A 13,006-nucleotide genomic window follows, 5' to 3' on the forward strand; every position below is an offset into this window, starting at 1 on the left:
AGGGCTGTACCCTTGCCTACACTCAGGTCCATTGCGTTGCTTGTTGCATCTGTCCCAAGTGTGTGCGCCTGTCCGTGTGGGCAGCGGTCACGTTGTGGTTAGCGCACTGCGCCCCGAACACGACGGTCCACGTTTGATTCCCGCTCACGACTAACATCAGTGGAGATTATCCGAACGGGTCCCGGGCCTAGCCTAGCCTCCACAGGTGCTGCCCGCTCGCAGCACGTTGCCCCGACAACCGTGCTTAGGCTGCGCGTGGGATCGATGTCTTTGTGGCTGCCGCCCGCCCGCGCGCAGGAGTGGCGTACACCTCGCAGTGCTTCCCCTGCCGCCCGGGCACGTTCAGCGAGGCGACGGGCGCGGCGTCCTGCAAGTCCTGCCCCCGCAACACCTTCTCCAGCAAGGGGGCCGTGTCGTGCACCGCCTGCAACGCCACCACACACTACGCAGGTACGGGGGGTGGCGTGGGGGGGGGCACGGAGACTCGTGGCAGTGAGGTCAGGGGGGCGCTGTCCCTACTCCGGGGGCTCACTTGTAACATGCCCCCAATGTTATTGTCATCGTTGCCATCGCGGTAGCTCTGTAGTGTCTGCTTCCGTGGGTATTTCTCGAGCACAAATGGACGCACTGCTCTGAGAGGTGCGATTTTAAACTTTGGTTTCATTGCATTACAACGGCAGCTGAGTGGGGATAAAAATGTGGAAAAACCACTTTTAGTTACGTAAAGTAAAACAAAGGGTCCCAAGAGGTGAGACGTGTGGCACATATCACATCACCGTTGGTGGTGATCACCGTGGGTGATGTGTGTGTCTCAGGAAAGTTTCCATTGCTGTTATACTATATTTTAATGTTTTTAGATTTGCGCCAATTAAAAATCTGGAAATTGCGGGTGTGTGAGGAGTGGTGATGTAGTGGTTAGCGCGCATGCGCTACGAACCAGATGACCCAAGTTCGATTCCCGCTGACGGCCAACACCAGTGACGATTATCTTAACCAGTTCTGGGAACCCCCTAGGTCGACTCAGCCTCAAATGAGTACCTGGCGCGGTGTGTAAACATCGGCACTGGCCTGGTGCTGGCCACCCACCCCCTCGTGTGCCATACCGGCCTTCATAGGTGCTACTCGCTAACAGCACTTGCCCCAATAGTCTGTTAAGGCTATACGGGCGATCTTTGTGTTTAAATGTGCGCATGCCTCCATGTGTCCCACAGAGCCCGGCTCGTCCGAATGCAAACTGCGGCCTCCTTGCACTACGCGGGACTACTTTGAAGTGCACAGCCCCTGTGACATCAACCACAAGGTGAGTGGGCTCGAGGATTTCTCCGGTGCCTCCACGCATCATACAAATAAACTAATGACAACAACAATCCTTTGATCAACTACAATACTTCTTCTCACTTGATTAAAGATCGTCCTTGCGTTTGCTCCTACCTACATTTCTCATGTGATGAACACGCAAACGTAACCCCCCCGTCCCCCGCGCCCCCGTCCGGCACAGACGCAGCTCACGTACGAGTGGGTGGAGCCCAAGAGGTGCCGTGAGGACCTGGCGGGCGCCGTGCCGCTGCCGGCGTCGGGGGACATGAGGCCGTGCCCGCCCTGCAACCCGGGCTTCCAGAGCCTCAACGCGTCGCTCTGCACCGCCTGCCCCCAGGGAAACTTCTCCAACGGCACTGACGGTAGTGCAGCTCCCACCACGCGCTGCTGCTGCTGCTGCGTGGGCTGCTGCTGCTGCGTGGGCTGCTGCTGCTGCTGCGTGGGCTGCTGCTGCTGCTTTAGTGGGAGAGATGTTATCTCCTTCGCTTGGTGCGCGAGAAGTCATGGGTTCGATCCCGGATCTTGAAGGTGGTCGTGTGGATATCTCTCCGGGTCCTCCGGTTTTGCCATCCTCTTCATTTAGAAACAACACGCGTTTAGATGATTTGGCTGCTGCTATAAATTGCAACATGTGACGATGTCAATGACCTATCGCGTGTTGCCAAGTCGCCTCTGAAAAAGAGCTGATAGCTCCGTAAGCTTCACCTGGTCAAATAATACAGTTACATTTATTTCAGTTGTGGTGGTTCAGACAAGGCTGAGCATTGTGCACGCAATGTGGTCATCACATGACACGCATGCAAGGCATGGTGGGAGTTGTGCCTCGCTGCGGATGGTGAGCATGCCGGCGTGCGTTGTTAAATCCTCACCATTGCCCCTCTCGACGTGCCCCACTACGCTGCGGCTCGATGAAAGGTGCTTTGTCCGGCGCAGGGGAGAGACACCGGACCTCGTGCGTGTTGCGTTTGTCCCCCGTGCCCCGATACTCGCGGACCACTCAGCGTGCAAGAGCTGCCCCGTGGGGACGGAGTCCGTGGCCGGGCTGGAGTACAAGTGGTGGAACAGCCTTCCCGACACCATGAGCAGCGCGTGTTACAGCATTCACTACATCAAGTGCGAGGGCAAGGAAGGTGAGCGGTCCCCATTCACCTGCCCCAGTGTCAAGCTCTGACTCGCTCGGCCATCGCATTCATCATCGCGTTCACCAACTCCCTTATCAGTCAATATGATGTCTCTAACTTATCTATATTTTCTCATAACCATTATCATCATTATCATCCTTCCTCGGTTCATAAAATTAGATACATTTTGAACAGTTCTTATTCGTGGTTTTCTAAATTTCATGGTCCCTGCCATAGGAATGTGGAATTTTCTCCACTTACTCAGGACTGCCAATGAATTTTAGCATTGTCCAATGCTTTCTTAAATGAATGGTCATTTTGGGATACATTTCCGTCTTTACCAATACAAGCTGTTTGTCCATTGTGCCCCATTGATGGCAATGAAAACTCTTGACACATTTTAATCAAGGTAACCGTGGCATTGATTTGATTTTGACTGGACCAGGTGTGCTCAAGTGTGCAAAAAACGTTTAGATTTAATTAGATTTAGCTGTGAATGTGGGCTGACCGGCATTCTGATCTTAGAGGCTTCCCGCTGCGCACTGTCAAGCACAGCGCCTTCCAGCCCGGCACGCTCCCTTTGCTGGAGCAGGTTTCACTCGCAGCGCTCCGCATGCAGATTGTCAATGTCTCTTTGCAGCCTGGACAGTGGGTGGAGACCACATCAAGAGCGGAATTGGTAACTCGGATGAGGACTACCTCGTCCTGTCTCTGCAGGTTCCCTTCTTCAGGTGAGTAGTTGGTGCACGGGATGTTACGTTGAGTCCCCTTCATTTGAACCAAGTGAGATCTCATCAGACCTCTCTTTTGCAAGAGTGGCCTTGGAAAATGCATGGAGAATTACAGATGTGAGCACGCAAGGTGACAAAGAAATGCTAAAGTGTAAAATAACAAGTATAGCAGGTACAGACCGATACATTTCTCTCGTACATTTGCAGGTAAATTATCTTGCTGCATTATAAGAAGCGTCACTTCTACGACTGACTCAGTCTCTCGGTCACAGCTCATAATTCAGTAATTTTCATCATAATGTTGAGTGAGGGCTCATTCTAACTATAGACGAAGCCAGGGTGTTGATGATGAAGTAACGTTTAACATTGGTCAACAAAACCATGAACAAAATTTTTTACTGGATTTTAGTAAGTTCACAATGCTTTCCCTATAATGTTCGTTCATTCATTGGCTTAGCTTGTTGAGGTCGAAAGTGACGAGGTGCAGTAAAGCACAGCCTACCGAGGGGTCGGGTCACTAAGTAGTGAGGTCTAGAAAAAAGAGTCGCCTTGTCTGCAGGATCGGCTGTTGCTGGCTTGTTTACTGTACGAGATAGCTGTTGTACAGTCCTTTGTCAGTCCGCTGCTGGATGAGGGCCGCTCCGCTTCGTATCGGCCATGAGTCGGTGCGGTGGGGGTCAGTGGACTGGCTTTGACATCGCTCGCCACTCATGTTCGCCACGGCCGGGAACCGAACTCGGATTTCTGGATTCGTAGTACAGTGCGGTAACCACTGCTTCACTGCTCTGCCACTTAAGTAAGGGCTAACTCTTCAGGAACATTAAAACCTTATATTATCAAAGATATCGAGCACATGCTATCATCTCGGCAGTCTCGTTTAGATTGCTGGCCACAATTACATTGCCGCTTGCAATTGCTCTTTCATGCTGGCTTTAACCTCCCGTAGAGTTGCCGGGCCTCTTGCAGTGTGATCAACATTGTAGCTTAGGGGACAAAAGCACCCAGGCTTTGGTCTCAACCACAGCAATAATCTGCCTTGTGCTGACCCTAATAGGCGCTCGCTAACACCGTCAATCCTTGTGCAGGTTGATGAGCTGCTGTGTGTGCGTCCCTGTCCCAGGCCTTCGCTTGTGGGCTACGGAGAAGGAGGTGAGGTGGGAACAATCAACTTTGTGTTTGAGACCATCTGCTCCTCAAACTGCGAGTTCCACTTCATGGTGGTGAGTGCCGTTATATATATATATGTGTGTGTGTGTGCGTATGTGTGTGTGTGTACATATGCACAGCCCTTTGATCAATCCTCTGCTTGATGAACTCTTCCCCCACGCCATGTATGCATGTTGAACTTCTTTCGCACCGTACGTAGCCAACCGCACTTACCGGAGGTGCCATGAAAGTGATGGTGGTTGTTTGACCCATACCTCACCGCGCCGGTCAGTACGGATTGCTGAATGCGGAGAGCGTAGATGTTGGGACACGGCCTATGATCAGGTCACCCAGATGTTGAGCGTGGATAGTGCTCGGTTGGGTGATGACCAGGCATGAGACAGCTGTTGTAGGCAGCTGCGAGGCGATGTTATCCGCAGGAGACAGTGCAGCAACATGTATTTTGATAGTACTTCTATGCGCCCCACGTTCACAGACCCGTACTGACCAGCGTGGTGAAGTATAGTCAAATGCTGCCCATGGGCCCACATGGCATGGGGAAGGAGGCCCTCATCCAGCAGTGGATTTAAATTATCAAAATAATTATGAGTCCTACAAAACACAGCTGAGAAGTCGGTTTATTTAATGGTCAGAATTTATGAAAAAAATTGTCACTTAATTCTAGATTTAAAGCTTTCGTGACTGCAAGGATTCATACTCTTTGGTTTTTTTCGGTAAAGTCACGTAGGTAAAAAAACATTTCTTTTCATTTTTGTCACCTGACAACTCACTTGATTGTTTAAAAAAATAATCCAGTAAAATGTTTGTTTAAAAAAAGACACACTCGAAGGGTCATTGAGCATCATCAGCAGGAAGTGTCCCTTTAAATGAACGCCACTGCGTATGACATGCTGCTGAGCCCTAATGAGGGTGAAACACCTCTGCTGAGCAGAGTGGTGAAGTGGGTATAGTTATAGAAAATGCTGGCAATGATAGTGGCTATGGTAGTCATGGTAATGGTTGGTCATAACAATGGTGGTGATGCACCTGCTGATGGTGGTGGTGGTGGTGATGCATCTGCTGACGACGGTGGTGGTGGTGGTGGTGGTGCATCTGCTGACGGTGGTGGTGGTAGTGGTGCAACAGCACCATGGGCTGGCGGGGCCCAGGCCACAAAGAGGAGGGACATTGGACAGGGGGCCCCGTTGCATTCCTTGTATCCAAGCCCATGCCACCCATGCTGCGCCACTGCTGATAACGGTGGATAATCCTGGTGGGGGTTGTGGTGCCGGTGCTGATGCTGCTGCTGCTACTGATGTAGCTAACGGTGGTGATGCTGCTGACGGTAGTTGTCATGACAATGGACAATTGTGCTGCCGCTGCTGCCACTGGGTGCATCTGGTGCTCGTGACGTTGCTGGTTGGTGATGGCAACGTTGGCTTTGGTTGTTGTTCAGGACAAGGAGAAGCAGCGGTCGCACGTGGTGGAGACGTGGCGGGGCCCGCACGACAAGCAGTCTTACACATTCTCCGTGGCCACCAACGGCTCCTTCACGTTCAGCTGGGTCTTCCAAGCGAACATTGATGCCGCCAAGGTACGGATAAAAATTCGTCTTGCATTTAGGTGGATTGATCATGGCTGGTGATGACCTCTGAACTGCCAGGCCACTGCCACCTTACAAAACCACAAAGGGGACAAAGCAAGTGATAGAATAAATTGATGAAAAAATGTTGCTATTTACGACCCCAAATCGTGATCATTTAGCTAATCACGAGAAGGGTAAATCATTACCTCTCTACTAGGCAAGGCTTCTTCACGGTAGTTGAGATGTGAAGTTTAATAAATGTGCCCGCATGTTTCTGCACAGCGTCTCGACTTATGATCACAACATGGGACGCCGTATAAATCCACATTGAAACGTTAACAAGTCGGACCTGGGGTCGGTGATCATTACCATTACAGCGGCGTCATTTGCTGAAATGACAATTGCAATGTGAATGTTAAGTCATCATGAATGACACAATTACTTGAAACAATTGACCCCACGTCCGATACAAGTTGTGGAATGTCCTCCACCGGGCCCGGGGCTAGCAATGGAGATGCGAGCGCCGCTGCCCCCGTCGGTCGCTTGAGCAGGGAGACGCTTCGCCCCTTCGCCCCTTCAATGTCCAGGACCATCGACAGACGGGCAGCTCCGCCCGCATCTACTCCATCAACGTGACCAACGCCGCTGGAGGGGGTGCCTCGTACTGTCGGCCGTGCGCGGTGGGGGCCGGCGTGGCGGGCTGCGTGCCGTGCCCCCCGGGGCACTACGTGGACGCGGCGTCGCGCGAGTGCGTGCCTTGCCGCGACGGCACGCGGCTCGCGGCACGCAAGCCCTACGGACGCGAGGCCTGCCTGGCGTGCGGGCCCGGCACCCGCAGCAGCAAGGTGAGCGCGACGTCGTCGTCGTCGTCCTGACAATAGCGCAGAACGATGATCGCTGGACACCTAAGATTGCTGACGATACTGACACAGCTGCCACTGCTGCTGCTGACTACTGATAACCCCCCGCCCCCCACAGGACCATGCGTCTTGCTTCAGCGACTGCACGTACTCGCACACCTCCGGCGAGCGAACCTACTTCTTCAACTACACGGGGCTGGGCGGCCAGCATGACAGGCGATTTGGGCCCAGCTTCAGCCCTAAGGGAACCAAGTACTTCTACGCTTTCAACTTCAGCCTGTGCGGAAACGAGGTACCGGCTCTCGTCACGTCTCTCGCCGCCGCGCGCCGTCAGGAACAATGTGCGGAGTTGCGTGCCTCCCCCCGGGTCCTCGCGCGTGGCCGGCTGCTCACAAATCTCAAAAGCTTCCTTGACCCAGAGCCCTGTGACCATTTTTTTGACCGGACCCAAATGTCCAAGTGCGCTGTTGACCGTGCGTCGTAATCGACTACATTGCTTTTGCTTTTTAGATGCTGCCGTCGTGTTTTGTAATGAAGTGTTTCTCGTAGTCGGCCTGTAACGATTTCACCCTCGTCACCAGCCCAGCCACACTCATCATGCAATGAATTGTCGTTATTTGCGGTCATGACAACAGAATGTTTGTTTAACCAAGTGGTAGTGCATTGTAGCATCACTTGTGGCTGTCGGGCTCATCTTAAAGTAACTTGATCATTTTACTACATTAAGGTAGTCGACTTTTGTGAGCAAATAAACATTCTTGTGAGTACCGGTCTTCCAGACGTGGTCAGGTGATTGATGGTTTGAGTGTCCCACTCGCGCTCAGCTGAGTAAGACATAATGTAACATTAGCTGTAGTAAAAAATGTTTTTACGACATTTAAACGATGTTACCGAGTACTTGTAGTGGCAGGTGTAAGTGAAAACAGGAAATGGCACTGAAATCACTGACATTGGCACCTTTATCACTCAGACAGATAACAAAACCACCAATCAATTCACAAGTAAATCTAATTTACTTCCAATTAAGATCACTTTGTAATTAATGAACAGGATCTATAGCTTGACTTAAAGCTTTCATGACTGCAGGAATTCATATTATTTGGGTCTTTTGGTAAAGTCACATAGATGGTTAAAAGAAAATAACAAAAAACTACGATGTTTCGATCACAACACAAGCGGTCGTCATCAGGAGGGAAGAGGAGGAAAGTTTTACCGAAAGACCCTAAGCATAGGATCTATAGCTATTCGTTTGTCTGAGAATTCACAGATGTTGCTAACCTTGGCAGGTGATCGATTGACTAATGCATGCATTATGTTCACTCGATTTTGCCTGTGGGATATTTTTTCAAGCAATCCAGCCAAGTGGTGTTGTCGTGAGGGCACTCGGCTCTCCATCGTGGGAAGGTGACGAGTTCAAATCCTAATCGTGGATCAAATTGGCCGATTAATCCCACTGGCATTTGCAAGTCAATGGTTGTGGTTTTTTTTCAAGAACCGGCTGCCATCCATAGGATTGTGGATGGAGGATTTAAATGATTAAGTTCGTTATGTGACAGTCTGCGGGAGAAGAGGCAATAAAACTATCAATTTGATTGTGAAGTGTTTCGTGGGTTATCTAGAACAAGTCAATGTGTGGCTTAGCAGCTCTTTCTAGAACACCCCTCCATGTTGTTTCCTGCGCTGCGGCCCGCCATGACTCGTGCACTTCGCCGTCAGGGCCAGAAGATGGCGGAGTGCGTGGACAACGTCACGGCAGAAGCAGAGGAGACGGAGGGGCCCGCTCGCGCGCTGCCGGCCGGCGTGCGGGCGCTGGCGTGCCGCGCCACCATCGTGCCGTCGGACGTGCGCTCCACCACGCTCTCCTCCCAGCCCATCGGCCTCGCCGACAGCATCATCGGTAACGACGCTGTTGAACCCCCCAATTAGCGCGGTTGGCTACGTAGGGTGCGAAAGAAGTTCGATGAACACACGTAGAACGCGCTCCGCTCACGGCCATCGGTCTCGCAACCTCTCCGTTACCGAGCGCCGAGTTGGACTTTAAATACCTTTTGGCAAGACGTGGATTAGTCCGTACCGACCTTTGGTCAAGCCAGGACCGTGTGTGTTGACCGTGTGCTCGGCACTGCTGGGGACACCCATTGCAAATGAGACCATCCTCGTCTCGAGTTGTCACCTGGTTCATCAACTTGAGAGACCACGGGTGACAGAGTATTAGAAACAGTGTTGCCAGGCTGATAATAGCTCCCTCTCCTCTGCTTGGGTAGAGCTGCTAAGATGCTTGTAGTGATGGATAGATATCCTTTGTGGGCTGTTTCAAACTATTAGGTCTCATGTGGCCGTGGGAAAGGACATCGCTGGCCATTTACGGCTTGTGGGCCTTCATTTCAGTACCCTGGATTAAAGGCCGGGGCTGGTCCGCACTCAAAGCCAAGTGGAAATATCTCCTTGTCTGCTGAATGTATTGTCTAATTCGGCTGTTAGGAGGTAGGGTTGGTGACTCATTCTGTTGTCATGATGGCAGTATAGCATGTATGTTGACGACATATCTTTACGGTTTTTTGTGTTAATAGCTGTCATGTTTTCTGTGAGCTCTCCAGTTTATATGTAGTCACAACTTACATCAAGTAATATATCCTTGACTTGAGATAGCAAACCTAACCTATGTTGCACCTTGTTAAAAAAATGTTCAAGATCGCAACTCTGCGGTAGAGACGGAGCGGGAATGGGCTTAGCCCACAGAGCTGTGTGATTCTTGACGTAGCGCAACACGAAGCAAGCTCTTGCACACCGCGCGTGAAACCGCCCGGCCTGGCTGGGACCTGCCTTCTGAAGGCTGTGGGGGGGGGACGTGTCACTCGTCCGTGTCCAAGGCGACGCGAGCGGTGACCTCACAACGTGGTTCTCTGTGCCGACTCGCCCCGCGCCGGTGTTGCCGTTGCAGGCGTCACTACTCGGGAATCGATGGATAACATCTCGGCCCCCGTGGGATACTTCCCCGAGTCCACGGTGCCTGACATCCCTGACATCATTCACTTCTACAGGTGATGCCCTGCTCGCCCGCCAGCTGTCTGCAGTCCTTGCTAGGGGATGATGCCAAGCACAGACGCAACAGAGAGTTACCTGTCCCTGCCATGTGCCCACACTCGGATCCGTTTCGTTGTCTCCTTGAGCCTTAGTTCTTTGCTCTGGTTGCCAGTTTAGCTTCATGCTTTTGTATATATATATAGATCTGTGTCATCCAGCAGTGTAATGACAAAGGGCTGAATATAATTGTTTTATCAATGAGGTGTATGTGGTTTGAGAGATTGGATGTGATCGTGGTTTGTGCACGGGGCTCCTATCCCGGTTACCCCGGCACGACTCTTGGCCACTCGCACCACTGGTGGTCATCGCGAACTGAACCCGCGCCGAGTATCCGCTGGGCGTGTGTGGCACATCAACAATAGCACCAGGGGAAGAAAGGCAGCCGGGCGGAGTGATGGCCACAGCACACAGGTGATATTACAGAAGAGAAAATTCTTCTGTAGTTGACATTAACGACTCCCTAATGCCATTGACGACAAGCCAATAATTCTAAATGGAAAATTACACTCAAGCTCACCCTAAATAATGAATAACCGTCTCTGCTGAACTACGGCCACCCAGGTCTCTACAACGGAAAAACGCACCTGCGTGGATCCCCGCGTGGCTAAATAAACGATGAGCACACGCCGAGTGGCACCGTGCACGCTGCTGCGCAGGCGCTCCCCGTCGCGCTCCCGGGTTTGTCCCGCTCGTTGTTCGGCATGGTGTCCGACGTTTCGCTCCTGGCAGCCAGAGGTCGTGCTGGGAGCTGGACATCGAGCCCAACGTGGACACTTATTTTCCTGCAGATCGTCGGACAGAACTGTGGCCTGTCCGCAGGGCCGCGCCTCCACCGTGCGTCTTCGCTGCAACTCGGACGGCCCCCCCAACGGGGAGATTGTCCTGCCCAGGTACCGCACCGGGGGGGGAGGGGGGGGCACCATGGGGAAGAGTTGGGCGGCAGTGGGGAGAAGTGGGCAGCTGCTCTGAGCAAAACGTAACTGACTCGCATGTACACGTGCGGCCTGCATGTGGGAGTTCTCGGAGATAACTTTCACAAGTGAGTTCAAGTGGTGCTCCACTGGTCGGTGCGCAGCCTACTTGCTCTACTGCCATCTGGCATGTCATGGCACTGATAGTAGTGAATCTCAGATGCACGTGATCTCTGCGTGGTCCGCAAACTCCCTGCCTCCAAGTGCTCTGCCGCACGTTGTATCGAATGACGGAGCCGCTTCGAGCAGTCGGCTCGCGATCGGACCGTTGCGAGGTTGAGGTTTGACTCGGCCCATCATCTCTCCGGGATCAACCAAAACAGGTGCTACCTCATGGCAGGTCTGCAGTGGTTGTTCCCTATGGAGACTGCTGACATAGTAACGTGAAATTTCCCCCACTGGCTTAGGGGCAGTAATAGGGATGATGAGCACTGCCGATGCTTCCTTCAGCGTGTCGGCTCTCCGACCTTGGCTTGAGTGGATCGCTGGAGGTTTGTGCTTGGAGCTGCTGACGCGCCGACGCGTGGCTGTGCAGGCAGTGCCCCGCCGGCACCTGTGACGGCTGCACGTTCCACTTCCTGTGGCTGAGCCCGCTGGCCTGCCCGCTCTGCACGCACCGCGACTACCAGCTCATCACGGAGACCTGCAGCGGCGGCTCGGAGGTCGGTCCCGTCACGCCATCGCACTAACCCAGGCGTGCACTGCGAGCACCGGGGGTGGCGGTCGGCTGGCCACCGTCCACCCTCTCGTCCCGCACGAAGCTAGCAGATTCTCAATGCATCCCGCACTGAAAACAAGTTGCACCCCCTCTGTGTACCAAGCTGTGCGGCCAGTCTGCCATCCTTCCCACACACCGTCCTGCAAAACCAACGTGGCAGACTAACTAACCAAACCATACTATCGAACTCTACCACACGATTGAACTATACCACTCAACCATACTACCCGACCACACACATCGCGCGAACATGCGACTCGACAACTCGGTAATTGTGCGTGGCATCGGCGGCACTGCTCGGCATCTGCAGTGGAAAACAATGCGGTGCCTCCTGAGCCGCGCCAGGCCGGCTCGGCACGGCGCCGGCATGGACTGGCTGTCCCATGGACAGGAGGTGTAGCGAATAGCGCTACGCTGCGCCTCGAACCCGGCGACCCGAGTTCGATTCCCGCTCACGGCCAACACCGGTGACGATTATCTGAACCGATCCTGGGCCTCCTCTAGGTCGACTCGGCCTCAAATGAGTACCTGGTGCGGTGTGTAAACATCGCCACCGGGGAGACAAAGGCGACCGGGGTGTGGTGTTGACCACCGAACCCATCGTGTGCCGTGCAGGCCTTCGTAGACGCTCGCTAAAAGCACTTTCCCCAACAGACTTGTACAGGCAACATGAGGATCTTCGTCTCTGTGTGTGCGTGCGCAGAAGCTGCGCTACATGTGGCGGCGCCCGCGCGTGTGCCACGGCGGGGAGGCGCTGCCCCCCGACGGGCACCGCAAATGCGAGCTGCTGGGCTTCTGGCTGCGCGTGGGCATCGGCGCGGGCTCCTTCCTCGCGTGCCTGCTCTGCTCGCTCACCTGCTACTTCTGGAAGAAGAATCGCAAGTAGGGGACGAGGAGGCACAGGCCGCTCCCCGCCGCACGCGGTGACATGGCCACAGGGCCTCCAACGCAGCGGCGTCCGTCCAGACTGGGCGTCCGCTGCAGGCCGCGTGTGAACCCGGCCCCTGTTGGATGCATTGCGCGATGGCAGTTTGACCCAAAGGATCCACTTTCCTAAAGGCGGCGCTGTTCAACTCCAGTAAATCGCTGCCAATCAGTCGTGTTCACCACGAAGTGAAAGCCGCCCGCTGCTTCGTGGACGGCGGGGTAGTTATTCGGTATGCAGGCGGTGCAACTGCACCGGGAGTGACAGCTGGAGGGGGGGGGGCCCAGGTGCCGGGCTACGAAGAGGAAGGAAATTAGACGCTGTGCGGATTACGGGTCTTCTTTGACCGTGCTTCACCATGCTGTTCAGTGTGTGTTGGTTGAGGCAGTAGCATACGAGTACAGTACTGTACATGGATATTGCTGCACCGATCCTCTGCTGCCCACGACGTGACCTGACGTGATCTGAATCGCGTCTCGCTTTGAAGAAACAACCGCCCCCCTCCCGTCCCCGCGACGCGCAGCGTCACGCTTCCTTGTACAGAGCCG

The 13,006-nt window shown here is 53.6% G+C and overlaps 1 protein-coding gene across 1 annotated transcript in view; it reads left to right on the forward strand.

Moving 5' to 3' along the window:
* Nucleotides 1-13,006, forward strand: part of LOC144943779 (endosome/lysosome-associated apoptosis and autophagy regulator family member 2-like) — a 53,217-nt gene that overhangs the window by 34,347 nt on the left and 5,864 nt on the right. Inside the window, exons 7-20 of the mRNA XM_078871609.1 lie at nt 298-450; nt 1,212-1,300; nt 1,499-1,679; nt 2,319-2,447; nt 3,079-3,169; nt 4,290-4,389; nt 5,772-5,909; nt 6,488-6,745; nt 6,879-7,052; nt 8,477-8,657; nt 9,702-9,801; nt 10,633-10,734; nt 11,351-11,477; nt 12,237-12,415. Coding sequence (XP_078727735.1) covers nt 298-450; nt 1,212-1,300; nt 1,499-1,679; nt 2,319-2,447; nt 3,079-3,169; nt 4,290-4,389; nt 5,772-5,909; nt 6,488-6,745; nt 6,879-7,052; nt 8,477-8,657; nt 9,702-9,801; nt 10,633-10,734; nt 11,351-11,477; nt 12,237-12,415 — 2,002 coding nt within the window. The remainder of the gene's footprint in view (nt 1-297; nt 451-1,211; nt 1,301-1,498; nt 1,680-2,318; nt 2,448-3,078; nt 3,170-4,289; nt 4,390-5,771; nt 5,910-6,487; nt 6,746-6,878; nt 7,053-8,476; nt 8,658-9,701; nt 9,802-10,632; nt 10,735-11,350; nt 11,478-12,236; nt 12,416-13,006) is intronic.

This window comes from Lampetra fluviatilis, chromosome 32 (genome assembly GCF_964198595.1).
Source record: "Lampetra fluviatilis chromosome 32, kcLamFluv1.1, whole genome shotgun sequence".
Taxonomy (NCBI): Eukaryota; Metazoa; Chordata; class Hyperoartia; order Petromyzontiformes; family Petromyzontidae; genus Lampetra; species Lampetra fluviatilis.